Raw genomic sequence first — 13,675 nt, forward strand, 5'->3', positions numbered from 1 at the left:
TTTCTCGCAGCCTTATGCTACAATCATGTATGCCTCCTTCATATTGGGGAGATGTCATTCTTACAGATTGCTACCTTATCATTCGCATGCCGTCATCCTCGTTGGGAGAACAAATTCCTGTGAAAATCCTATATCCCAATGCACCTCTTTTCTCGATCTCTCCCAAGGTGTTTGGGTGTGTTTGTTTTGTTCATAAACTAGGGTCTCATCGAGACAAACTATCGGCTCAATCCACAAAGTGTATCTTTGTGGGCTATCCAAGAAATCAAAAAGGGTACCGATGTTATGATCCCATTGCTCGTAGGGAGTATGTCAGTGCAGATGTATCTTTCTTTGAGTCCATTCCTTTTTTTCAAGTACTGCCTCCAGATTACTATGCGATCAGGGTGATGGTATGCCATTACCTATCCCCCATCTTCCTTTGGAGTCAATTCCTACAAGCTTTTCTACCTCTCCCACTCAGTCACGATATCATGATCCTCCTCGGGTATATGCTCGTAGATCTCCTCTGGAATCAGGACCTATACTACTTCCTCAGAGGTAAGTCCTAAGTCCTTCAGCCACGACTGAAGCTTCTATTGTGGATGATAATTTGCCAATCGCTATCAGGAAAGGTAAAAGGCAATGCACCTTACATCCCATTTCTAAGTTTGTTACAGATGCGAGACTTGGGAGTCACATGAAGAAGTTCATCATAGCTCTGTCTACTGAATCTCTACCACTGAATCACCATCAGGCAGTCTTAGACTCCAAATGGAAAGTTGCTATGCAAGATGAGATGGATGCCTTAGTTTCACGAAATACCTGGGAGTTGGTTACTCCACCTGTTGATGTGATAAGTGGGTCTACACCATTAAGTATAATTCGGATGGCTCAATTGAACGGTACAAAGCTAGGTTGGTGGCAAAAGGGTACACACAGACGTATGGGGTAGACTTCTTTGAAACATTTTCTCTTGTGGCACGCCTTGACACTATTCGGCTCGTCATATCAGTGGTTGTCCATAATGGATGGAGCTTATGTCAATTGGATGTGAAGAACGCATTTTTGTATGGTGATTTATCTAAGACTGTGTATATGCAGCAACCTCCGGGGTTCGAGGTTCAGGGGGAGTGTTACCAGGTGTGCAAGTTAAAGAAAGCAATATATGGTCTAAAGCAAAGTCCACGTGCGTGGTTTCAGAAACTGTTTGAGAGTGTGTCTGCATTTGGTTTTAACAGGTCAGCATCAGACCACTCATTGTTTGTTAAGAAAACTCCCACGAGTGTTGTGGTTATGGTTGTGCATGTGGATGATATTATACTCACAGGAAGCAATAAAAAGGATATCTCAGATACCAAAACTCATCTGCAGAAGCACTTCGTTACCATAGATCTTGGTCCTCTTATATATTTCTTGGGTATAGAGGTGGCTCGAAACCGTGAAAGGTTAGTTCTATCACAGAGGAAGTATGTACTTGATTTGTTACAGGAAACAGGAATGTTAGGAGCCAAACCGGCTAACATTCCAATGGATCCTAAACTTCACATGTTTGAAGAAGCAGAAACTGTTGACAGTAGAAGTTTCAGGTCTCTAGTTGGTAAACTCTTGTACGTTATAGTGACAAGACCAGATATTTCCTTAGCCGTGAGCAAGATTAGCCAGTTCATGGATAAACCAACCCAAGTACATTGGCAGGCAGCAATGATGATTCTCAGGTACTTGAAGTCTTCTCCAGGTAAAGGACTACTATACAAACCAAGCTCCTCTCTTCATTTAGTTGCATATTCGGATGCTGACTATGCAGGAGGCATTAGTGATAGAAAGTCCACTACGGGGTTTTGTGTGTTTATAGGCGAAAATTTAATAAGCTGGAGAAGTAAAAAGCAGACCGTAGTAGCCTGATCGAGTGTTGAGTCAAAATATAGAGCCATGGCTCAAACTGCAGCTGAAATGATATGGGTTAGATCAGTTCTCAGAGATCTACATGTACATACCTCAACGTCGATGGTGATGAGATGTGATAACAGAGCAGCCACCTATATCGCAAATAATCCCGTGTTTCACGAGAGGACGAAACACATTGAAGTTGATTGTCACTACATAAGAGATCCAGTACAGACAGGACAAATCTCTACTTGTCATGTTGCTTCAGAGGATCAAGTTGCTGATGTGTTTACTAAACCTCTTGCTAGTGTGGGCTTTCTTAGATGTTGTGACAAGCTGAGCATGATAGATATATAAGTTCCAGCTTGAGGGGGAGTGTTAAAAAGAAAATGTCAATTTAGTTTGGGTAGCAATATGTAATTAGTGAAAAGTAGATGGATTCTTTTTGTAACCTAGTATTAGGATTAGGGTCTAATGCAAAACGATTGATTCCTCTCTCTCTCTCTCTCTCTCTCTCTCTCTCTCTCTCTCTCTCTCTCTCTCTCTCTCTCTCTCTCTCTCTCTCTCTCTCTCTCTCTTCAGTTTTGCCAGAAACCCCAGCCGACTTCAATACTTGGTATGATCGATTTAATAACTTAATGATAGAAAATAGATTTACTTCATGTTATACTAACACTGCCTTGTTTGTCAAGAAATCCAATGCAGGAATCGTGATTTTATTATTATATGTTGATGATATGTTAATTACATATTATTATGCTAAAGGGATTAAGAGTATAAAGTTTATACTAAAAGATAAATTTGAAATATCAGACTTGCGTTTTCTGACACACTTTTTAGGCATTGAAGTTGCATATTCTCACAGGGGTTATTTTTTATCTCAAACTAAACTTGCATTTAAGATTATTGACAGGACAAAAATTACAGATGATAAAGTTTGTAAAACGCCTAAAGTGGTAGGAACAAAGTTAAAAATCGATGATGGGAATATCCTAAAAGATCTCACTCTTTACAACAACTTGTTGGGTCTTTGATGTATCTTAGCATCACTAGACCTGATATTTCACATATCGTTCATGTTGCCAGTCAATTTCAGCATGCTCCTACATCAGTTCATATGAGTGCAATTCTCCGAATCATCATATATATAAAGGGATCTTTGAATAAGGGAGTATTTCTTTCTTAATCTTCTGAGTTAAATTTAATTGCTTATAGTGACTCTAATTGGGGAGGTGATCAAAATAACCGTCACTCTACCACTGGTTTTTGTGTGTTCTTAGGTCAATCATTAATCTCTTGGAGATGCAAGAAGCAACAAAAAGTATCTCTATCATTTACTGTAGCTGAATACCGAGCCATGGCAACTACAACCATAGAGATTGTTTGCATTTGCCAGCTGTTGGAAGACATAGGGGTTCATATTCAAGGGCCCACGAAGTTGTGTTGTGATAACAAGAGTGTAATCTATATTGCCAAAAATCACACTTTTCATGAGCACACAAAGCATATCGAGATGGATTGTCACTATGTTAGAGAAGAATATCTGAAGAAAGTTATAGATCTACCTTATGTAATATCAGAATATCAACTGGCTGACTTTTTTATGAAGGCACTCTGCTCTCCTAGATTCAATTTTCTCCTTGGCAAACTTTCAGTCATTTCACCATAAGTTTGAAGGAGGGTGTTAAATTGTATCTCATATATATATATATATATATATATATATATATATATATATATATATATATATATATATATATATATATATATATTTATACTTTTATTTTTACTTTTTACTTTTTTTGTAATACCCTCTAAGGGTAAAATCATCTTTTCACATATAACACGCATATTCTCTTGAATGTGTCTTTTTCTTTTCCTATTTTTTCTTTTCTTTTTCTTTATTTCTTTTTCTTTTTCTTTATTTCTTTTTTTTAGGGGTCCACATTATAGACATTGGACCCCTCCAACGATCATAAATATGACCGTTAGAGGGGCTCCAATGTATATATGGGAGCCCCTCCTTAGGTCCCTTGTTGACTAGGGTGCTTTTCCCATTGTAATTTGATGCTTTGCAGTGCTTTCTCTCTCAATAAATGATTATTTTTTTATGCCTTTGTGCATTTGTGCTCCTTTGTGAGTGTTTCATTGTGCCTTTGTGCACTTATTCTCTTACTGAATCTTATGATAAATATGACCGTTGGAGGGGCTCTAACGTCTATATGGGAGCCCCTCCTTGGGTCCCTTGTTGCCTATAAATAACGGGTGTTTTCCCCATTGTAATATGATGCTTTTTAGTGCTTTCTCTCTCAATAAAAGATTTTTTTTTATGCCTTTGTGCATTTGTGCTCATTTGTGAGTGTTTCATTGTGCCTTTGTGCATTTATTCTCTTAGTGAATATTGTGGGTTATTCAAGTCATTTTTGAACTTGATATTCTTGAAGATATTTTCACAATTTTTTCCACATACAATTTGAAAACTTTAATTTATACATATACTAGTCACAAATATTAGCCTCAGTGATATCTCAACAAGCATATTTTTCAGCATATTATAGGATTTTTTAAAAATCTTGGAAAAATCTACACTTTTGAGAAATTTAATATAAAGAATAATACAAAGATAGGAAAGAAAACACTGAGCCTTTTGTTTCAAAAGTATAAAGAAAAGGTATGATGGTTTTTGAAACATAGCCAACAGAAGGGATATTCAATTTACACAAAAATTAATATCAATAAAAGATTATTTTATATCATTGCAATAATATCAAAATAATCTTTAAATTGATTATATTTTGAAAATATCACAATATTTCCATTTTGAATAATTTTATCACTATATTACAACAATATCACATTGAAGGTAGGTGTTGCACCCATTGAAAATAAGATGCGAGAGAATCGTTTACGGTGGTTTGGACATATTCGGCGAAGGCCTAATGATGCTCCAGTTAGAAGGTTGGAGAAATGGGAAAATATATTAGTTAAAAGAGGTCGGGGTAGGCCTAGGAAGACTTGGATGGAGATGATAGGAAAGGATATGAATGCTTTGAACCTCACCGAGGACATGGCGTTGGATAGAAATGATTGGAGGAAAAGGATTCATGTGGAAGACCCAAAATGAATTTCTTTTTTGGTTCATATCGCTGACCCCAATTGTTTTGGGATGAAGGCGTAGTTGTTGTTTGTTTGTTTTGTTGTTTATTACAACAATATCACAATATTTACAAATATCAACATTAGTTTGCAATGCATTATATGAGTGTCAACCCTGCAAGATCAAGTCACTGAAGTAGTGCAGGTTCCTTTCTTACCATATAAGCAATCATATGGCCTTCAGCGATGATCTTCAAACCATCAACCATTGCTTGCATCTTTTTGCTTTTTAGAAGAAAAGAAATTGCTTGGATCTTTTATTGAGCCACAAAACAGAAAAGGTCCTTGTAGCCCTAATCCCTTCATTCTTCCATAAATACCAGCCAAGAATTTTCCATTATGCATTTGAGCCCTTCACATAAGGAGGTGGAACTGTCGGAAAGAAAATTTGTGGCATTATAATGTGTGACAAATTGACTTGGTAGCTTTCCTTTGAGCCCTTTGAAGAATTCCCATACTTAGCAGATTTCCTTTTATCAAGACCGGTAAAAGGGATTTTCTCTCAGACTTGACTGCCAATTGCATACTGGTAAGATGCCCTCATGCAGAACTTTCATTTGCCTCTCTGTTCTAAACTATTTCATCACAAGGTTCTCCTCCTTGTAGGGTGCATAGATCCATCCATAACTCAAGTTCCTCTTTTTGTTAATCCTCCCCTTGAAACAACTCATCAATCTTCCAAAGTCAACATTAGTTGAATTGAGGATGGAGTTATCACCAAGTGCCAGGAAAAAATGAAATGGGAACTGAATCAAAAGAGTGTCCTCTGCCAACCATCAATCAAGCCAAAATCATCGTATTCTCAGGCCCTGCCTTAGCTAAGAATCCCTCAAATAATAAGCATGGATAAGCTACCAGACTTCCATAAATCAGATTGTTGCTATCTTATTGAGTTTTCCTTCCATTTTCAAGGCCCAATCTACAAATAAGCAACTGCTTTTATTAGGAGACCCACCACCTATCCTTTGTTAGCACCACCAGCGTCTATATATGAGGTGTTGATCAAGTGTCTTACTCTTGTAATTGTTGTACCATTGCATATATAGCAAGAGATACAGAAAATGAAAGCAATCATAAGCTTTCTTTGGCCAAATCCAATGGGAAATGATAGTAACAGTCAAATAGAGTTAACTAAGGCAAGGTGTTAAGCCATGAAACACACCTTTTGAGCCACAATATCGACATAGGGAAGTTACTAATTGAGCCGAGGTATTAGCCTCCCATAGGTGCCTAAGCGCAGCTATGCAACATCTAGGCATCGCCTAGAAACTAATATAAAACTAATAGTCTTCAAAAAATTAAGGCCAATTATAATCTATATAAAATTATTGAATTAGAATTTTCATATTCGCAAAGCATATAAATAAAAATACACAGGCAGTTTTCAAATGGCCCTCCCCGATCTAGACAAACTGGCCTAGAACCTCGGCATTGCTAGGAAATAGTTCGCAGAAACATGCACCTAGGCATGAAACTGACAGCCAAGATCAATATCTAGTGTAAATCCACCACTTTCAATGGAAGTGACAATCAAATTACAGCATGTGGATTTGCTTTCATTTTATTGGAATTGGCAGCATTTATTTTGTCCACTAAGCAGCCCATGCGAGTTACTTTGGTACTTAATATACTTGAAAAAGGGCATGGACTTCTCTCCCAACTTGGATATAAAAGAAAAGGTTGTCATAGTCACTTTACATTGCTTGATGGATATTTCTTATAATCATGATCTCAATGAATCAATAATCATCGATATGTCCACAAAGTAAATATATCTTCCACAAAGACGGAGATCTGTTTTATGGCGTGGTCCATCACTTGGATCACAAAGTCCAATCAAGCAATGATGAGAAAAATAACAATCAAATGCATTAGGCGATTTACTTTAAAGCTGTGAATGCCTCATATTATCAAGATTTTCATTCCATGATGTTGCCTCACTATTTTAATTCCAAAGAAACCATAAATTAAATAGATCGCCTGGAAACAGTTTGCATGAATCATAAAAGATAATCACTCAGAAATCATATTATAGTATAAGAGTAATGTGAAGCTTCCAGACCATTTATCTCTTAAACCAACCCAGATCCCTTTAAAAAACATACTGGCATGTGTTTTTTGCTTAATCTAAATCCATCGATGTGATCTCTATGCTTTATTTAGTAGAAAACATGTATTAGTTTAAACAATTGTCATGTTTAGATGTGCTTTTAATTCAACAAAAAAATATCAACAGTTCATATTACACAAAAAATTGATTAACTAAAGTTCAAGAATTCTTGATAAATTTATTCAATCCAAAGCATGATTTTTAGTGAATTAGTAATGATAAACATATCTACATGTTTAGATTAAGAAAAAAAAAGCACGCAAGTACATATTTTAAAGAGGTCTGGGACTGCCTGGGAGATAAATAGTCTGGAATCTACACATTACTCTATAGTATAAAACGATGCAAACTGCATTACAGGTCCATAGATGGGAATGCAATGAAACATCTAGACTTGAGATAGACCAATTAAAGCAAATGAAATACCTGAAAATCCATTTCTTCGTGGAGGTAAGTTAAACCACGAGCTGCATCTAAGGCTATTCTCAACCGTGTAGACCATGGAAGTGGCGTAGATGTACGAGAAGATAAGTGGTACTCAACACTTCCATTGGGCATAAATTCATAAATGAGAAGCCGCTGGATTCCTCTTTCATCATCTTCAGCACAATAACCCACTAATTTGACAAGATTTGGATGCTCAACAACTCCAAGGACATGTACCTCTGTTACCCATTCCTTGTGCCCCTGAGAAATAAATAGTGAAATAAAAGATAACCATTAAAAAAATAACAAGCGACCATTAAATAAGCAGGAGAACATTTATTCAGAAAGCTACATGTTTTTTTACCAAGGTCGCACACCTATTAAAAAAAATCAACCAAAAAAGCACACATTATGATTATCAGCTTCAAAGGAGACCAAGTCATCCAAATGAAGAAACACAAAAGTAATCATGTAAATCCAATATATAAACGATACTTATGACCATGCTCTATATATCAGTCTATGTGCACGCATGTGTGCGTGTTAATATATGTATAACTATGCTCTACATATGGGTGCACGTAGATGCATGCATCATCTCTAAAAAACACATATATGATATTTAAAATTATTGTGGCATTACCACAATATAATCAGTAGACGATTTCTAAAGGGAAAATATCATGATATATTTCCTTTTAATAATATCAGATTAATATTGCAGTAAACCATTGTAGATCTATTATCTTAGTTTTTCTCTCTTTCAAATATGATTTTTTGTCATTCTTTATTTTTCTATGTTTAAAAGGCTACATTTACTCTACATTTCTAAGAAAAATCATTAGCAATATCTGTTCTTCCACACCATCTGTTTTGTTTTCATACGTGCTTTTCTTTAAATGTTGAGATTTGTAGAAAATCATATAATATCCTGAAAAATTGCCTCAACAAGATGCCCGCAAGACTGATACTATAGCTAAATGCCTCACTTTGATACACACACATACATATGTGCATACATATATACCTACATACATAGATAGATAAATACATGTGTGTGTAGAGATGGGGGGTTTCCTATGTACCTCATTCTTACAAACCAATATGGAACCCTAGGTCGTCCCACATCATGCAGATTGATCGCTCTCTCTCTCTCTCTCTCTCTCTCTCTCTCTCTCTCTCTCTCTCTCTCTCTCTCTCTCTCTCTCTCTCTCTCTCTCTCTCTCTCTCTCTCTCTCTCTCTCTCTCTCTCTCTCTCTCTCTCTCTCTCTCTCTCAGCAGCCGCCCGGTGGGCGTGAGGTGGGGAGCGTCCGAGTGGGGTTGAGGGTTCACATCATGGGGCTTTGTGGGTGGGGAGGGGTCCTTCACCCGGGTCGTCCCATGCATGCATGATTTGCATCAAACAGTCATGGTGGTACCTATCAATGTTAAGAATATGGGTTGTATCATGTATGGATTTGGGTCATATCCAAACCCGAGTAATGTTGTTTTGTATTTGTTTGTATGAAGGGAAAAATTGGGGCTTTAAGTTTTTGGGTTTTAAAGGGCTTTTGAGAGCCAAAACCCTCATTCGTATAGAACATACTAGAGAGCTTCCCACGCTCCATAGAAGTTGTGAGACCGTTTTGGAGGCCGGTCTTTGTGCCATGGAGAGGTCTTTCGTGATTTCGTCAAGAGTGCATTTCCACTGCTTTTCACCCAAAGTGGGTTAAGCTAAAAAAACTTTATTTTTTGCTTTTATTGAGTTATTTTGGAGGAGGATGACTTCAAATGATCCCACATGACAATAGGGCACTCGTGTAATGAGTGAAAACCGATTAAAAATTGAGTGCAACAGTTTTTTCAGATGCAACTATTGCCATACAGTAAAAATTGAGATGATTTGAATGTCGGAGGAGAAGAAAAAGAAGATAATGATGATGATGATGATTGATGGTATACTTCTTAAAAAATTGGTTATGTATTGTAATTTGTAATTGTTAAGTATTCATAAACTTGTTTGTTTGTTTGTTTTTTATGAATCTTGTGGCATGTACTTAATTGAAGATATTATTATTTTGCATTGTTCATGTGAGATTTGATGATTGATGATGTGTATGCAGCTCATAGAGTCATAAATGCTTCACATGTGATTTTATTGTTGCATTTTGTGCATTTCATCATTGTTTTGTGTGTTATGATTTTTTAGAATTTGTAACCATTTTTTCTGTTTTTTTAAGATTTTTTTAGAATTTTTAATTTTGTTTTCAAAATTTATGATTTTTTACGATACGATATGATATGTATCTTGTTTTGGGCCCGACCGATATGGGTTACGATACGATACGTACAACCTTGCTTTGAATTACCCATATCATATACTTGAGAGGCTTAACCTCTATTTTGCTTTTATCTCTAAGTCAGCAACATCTTATGATTCTTATCATTGTTAATCATGGCAAAATCCATTTAATAAAAAGCTATAAACTAATTACATTTTTGAAAATCTTGAATGCTTTGATTTTCAAAGATTAAAGGATTTCTCCATTTAACTTCTTGCTTTCTCCCCTCCGTGGGCAAACCAAATGAAAATTTTAGTAAGATATAATTTATGGAAGAGCAGAATCAGGGTTACCGGAAGCGCCTAGCTAAAAGGGGAAGCGCGCTTCGGAAGCGCGAAACGTCGCGCTTCCGAAGCGTGGGGGGAAGCGTCCCCCTTTTTTGGGAAGCGTGCTTTCCTTTAATGGGGGACGCGTTTCCCTTTAATGGGGGACGCGCTTCTCATCACGCTTCCCCCTGTTTTTTCAATTTTTTGTATTTTTTATTTTTTGTTTTTTTTTTCGCTTCCGAGACGCTTCCTAGGTCGCTTCCGAGACGCTTCCTAGGTCGCTTCCGAGACGCTTCCCGAATCGGTCCTAAGTGGTCCCACGCTTCCCCGCTTCCTAAAATTTTGAAAGTGCCTCGCTTCCCGCTCCCGCTTTCTCAACTGGCAACCATGAGCAGAATATTCACAAAAGGTTGCAACAACCAAGATCTAACAAATACCTCAAGAAGAATATGTTGCATTGAATTTGAATATCAAACTAGGCAGCATTATTTATTAACACTAAAGAACATGACGACAACAAAGAAGGTCATCTTTTCATGTTTTTCATAATAACAGCAGAGGCCCACAATCTTAATTCATGAAGCAGAGATTCTATTTCCCACACACATTGATTGCTAATGTTTTCACATAACAGATGCATGATATATACTAGGGTAATGCATAGGTCACTACATTCTACTGCAGATCTTGCACATGTTCTTCTGGTGTAAAAAATAAAAAATTCCAATCACTTTTCTTTTGCTACTATAACTGTCCCACTCACGATATGATATTTTTTACAGATAGTACATTTCCCTATGAACAAATAATGGGTTCCCCCATTACTATAGTCACTTCTAAATGGTGGCGTCCTATCTACCAGATATCCCACATGAAAAAACTTAAACATGCAAGCACATGCGCACGCAAACTCACACACACATACATACACCCACACAGAATCTGAAATTATTGTGAAACTTGAGCACAAGCTGCTGTCACTGGAATGCTGTGATCAAACTGTAAGCTCATTGCTGAGCATCTGGAATCACAGTGTGATTGCTTAAACAGGTATGCTCCAGACCTTAAATACAAATAATAACTGATCCTTTGAACATTCATAAGGCACCTACACCATAAAATGTGCTAGTTAATCAAAATTGTCATTTCCTTTCCCAGAATGAGCAACGCTCCTGAAGAAATCAACAGTGACTGCATTGATCACTGCAGCTGAGTACCTCACAATACGGATTCCACAGTAGTAGTAACCACATTTATTCTTCCAGAATATATAATGAAACATTTTTGGCAAACAGAAACCACAAAGCTCTTAATATATCATCCAACCCATTTCCAACTTTTTCAGGTATAGAACAGTAGATCCACTGGACTCATTCCTAATTAATGAACAAATAGCAGAAACTATTTCATATTATTTCAAAAGGCCATCTAAATCATGTTCTTTGGACATTTATCCGTTCAAAGAAGAGCCTGGTGCAGGGCATAAATGAGGAATGCCAGGGTGTGCTATTAGTAAAATAAAATTGTGGAAGCTTCAGACGTGATTGATGAGGAAAAGAAGAAAGTGAATGAGAAATAGGTCTTTTACATATTGAAGTATGTACATCTAAATACCATTCAAAGAAGCATTCTAGGCTAGAATTGTCAACACTTTACCAGTGGTAGCACTGCAACTCATCAGAAGGTAGAAGTAAACAAGGGGGAAAAAATACATTAACAAGACGATAGAAATTTCAAAGAATCAACATAGACCCAAGAAGAAATCCAGTGATAAAGTACACTAATCAGAGATTCTAAAAGCACGTCAAGATGAAAGCAGAGCATTACAGAACCCCATGAAGCGATTTCTGTTTCTCTGCCTTTCCCATTAACTTACAGCATCGGGAGCATAAGACCAGACAATTCGTGGTACAACAAGAATTGACCACGAAACCTCATCTTAGTTTCATTCAAAGTTTAAAAAACTAAAATTCCAGAAGGGTAACCATCATGCAATTCAAGAAGCAAAAGCCATGTCTAACAAAGAGTCTAGATTTTTCCAATAAAAGAAATGGACGCCAAATAATAGGTCTGAAAATGAACGGACAAACAAACACTTTTCACACAGAACAGAAGAAATATTGATAAAAAAAATTCAGCATATATGTGGTATACATATGACAATTTCGTGCAATACAGATGAAGAAGTCTTTCTGTAAATCTTTCTAACATCAATGTAACAAAAATACAAAGTAAAATGAAATTCAAAGGGGGGGGGGGGGGGGGGGGGAAACCTGCAAGCCTTTTCTATTCAATTGTTTCACAGCCACTTCCTGCCTCGAATCGGGATCATCCACACTTCGGAGACTTCCTCTGTACACACAACCAAATCCTCCTTCTCCTACCATACGCGAACGACTGAAATTTTTTGTCACAGATCTCAGCTCCGAGAACGTGAAAACACGAAGATTGCTGCTAGGCCTTTGAGAAAAACTCGGAAACGTACTCCTCCCCGACGATTCAACACTAATATCCGAGGTGTTCTGAGAATTGAAATCAGACTCCGATGCCCTCGGTTCACGGTCGGTCGAACACCCACTGTTGTACTGCGTGGACGCCGGAGCCGACCTTACACTCTTGCTTCCTTCCTTCCTCTCTCTAGAAGAAAACTGGAAGCACCTCATAGTCCCAAACCTTGAAAAGCAAACTTCCCCTTAAAAAATCAGGGACCAGAACGAGGCAATCACAATAGGCAGGCCTGCAGATACTAAGTGGCACCCTAACCCTAATTCTTTCCGACCCCAACAAACACTTTACACACCACAACTAATAGAATCATTACAAGAAAACATCCAATAAATGAAAAAAAAGAAGAAAAAATCTACTCTGGGTGACTAATAGTCAAACAGGGGAGAGCATCAAACACCAAAGACACACAATGAATGGCAATAAACTGCAACACCCACAACCTAAAAAACCTCAAACAACATCAACAGACCTTCCACACACATACAAAAAGCCAAAAAACCCATTTTTTCACCCAAATCCCCAATATAAAAAATGGGTACAGTTTATTGGGGTTTTCCAATGACAGAAAAGGGTAACATGACAGCTTGAAATTAGCTCACCAACAAAGCAAAGAAAACCAAAGGAGGTCGGGAAAAAGAAAAGCAGATTCCTAACAAACAAAGGGCCAACCAATTAATATGAACAGATGGCAAAAGGGAAAAAACATACAGACGACCTCGCAAGTGGATGGTGGACCTCCTCTCATTTATGAAAACGAAACGCTGAACATGAAAAGCAGTTGGGAGGGAGGAAACAAAAAAAACATTTATCTGTACCATCCAAGTCAAATAACTCAAGACCAACCAAAGAAAGTAACATTTCGATAGATGATTGGCAGAAAAGGTTAACTGTACCATCAGAAAAAATTACGTAAAGTTAAACCAGGTTGGGTTCCTTTCAACATTTCCCCCTTGAACAAAACAACCCGATTGGTAGGTGCTGAATTTTCCTTATCACTAATGTCGGTTGGGCGGATTTGGACA

General features: G+C 37.3%; 1 protein-coding gene across 1 annotated transcript in view; it reads right to left on the reverse strand.

Annotated features, from left to right (window-relative positions):
- Positions 1-13,455, reverse strand: part of LOC149844935 (serine/threonine-protein kinase PCRK1-like) — a 38,003-nt gene extending 24,548 nt beyond the window's left edge. Inside the window, exons 1-2 of the mRNA XM_089995389.1 lie at positions 12,419-13,455; positions 7,559-7,819 (exon numbers count right to left, since the gene is read on the reverse strand). Coding sequence (XP_089851515.1) covers positions 7,559-7,819; positions 12,419-12,808 — 651 coding nt within the window. The 5' untranslated portion in view covers positions 12,809-13,455. The remainder of the gene's footprint in view (positions 1-7,558; positions 7,820-12,418) is intronic.
- Between the last annotated feature and the right edge of the window lie 220 nt (positions 13,456-13,675).

The sequence above is a fragment of the Nuphar pumila genome, chromosome 2 (genome assembly GCF_984573655.1).
Source record: "Nuphar pumila chromosome 2, dmNupPumi1.hap1.1, whole genome shotgun sequence".
Taxonomy (NCBI): Eukaryota; Viridiplantae; Streptophyta; class Magnoliopsida; order Nymphaeales; family Nymphaeaceae; genus Nuphar; species Nuphar pumila.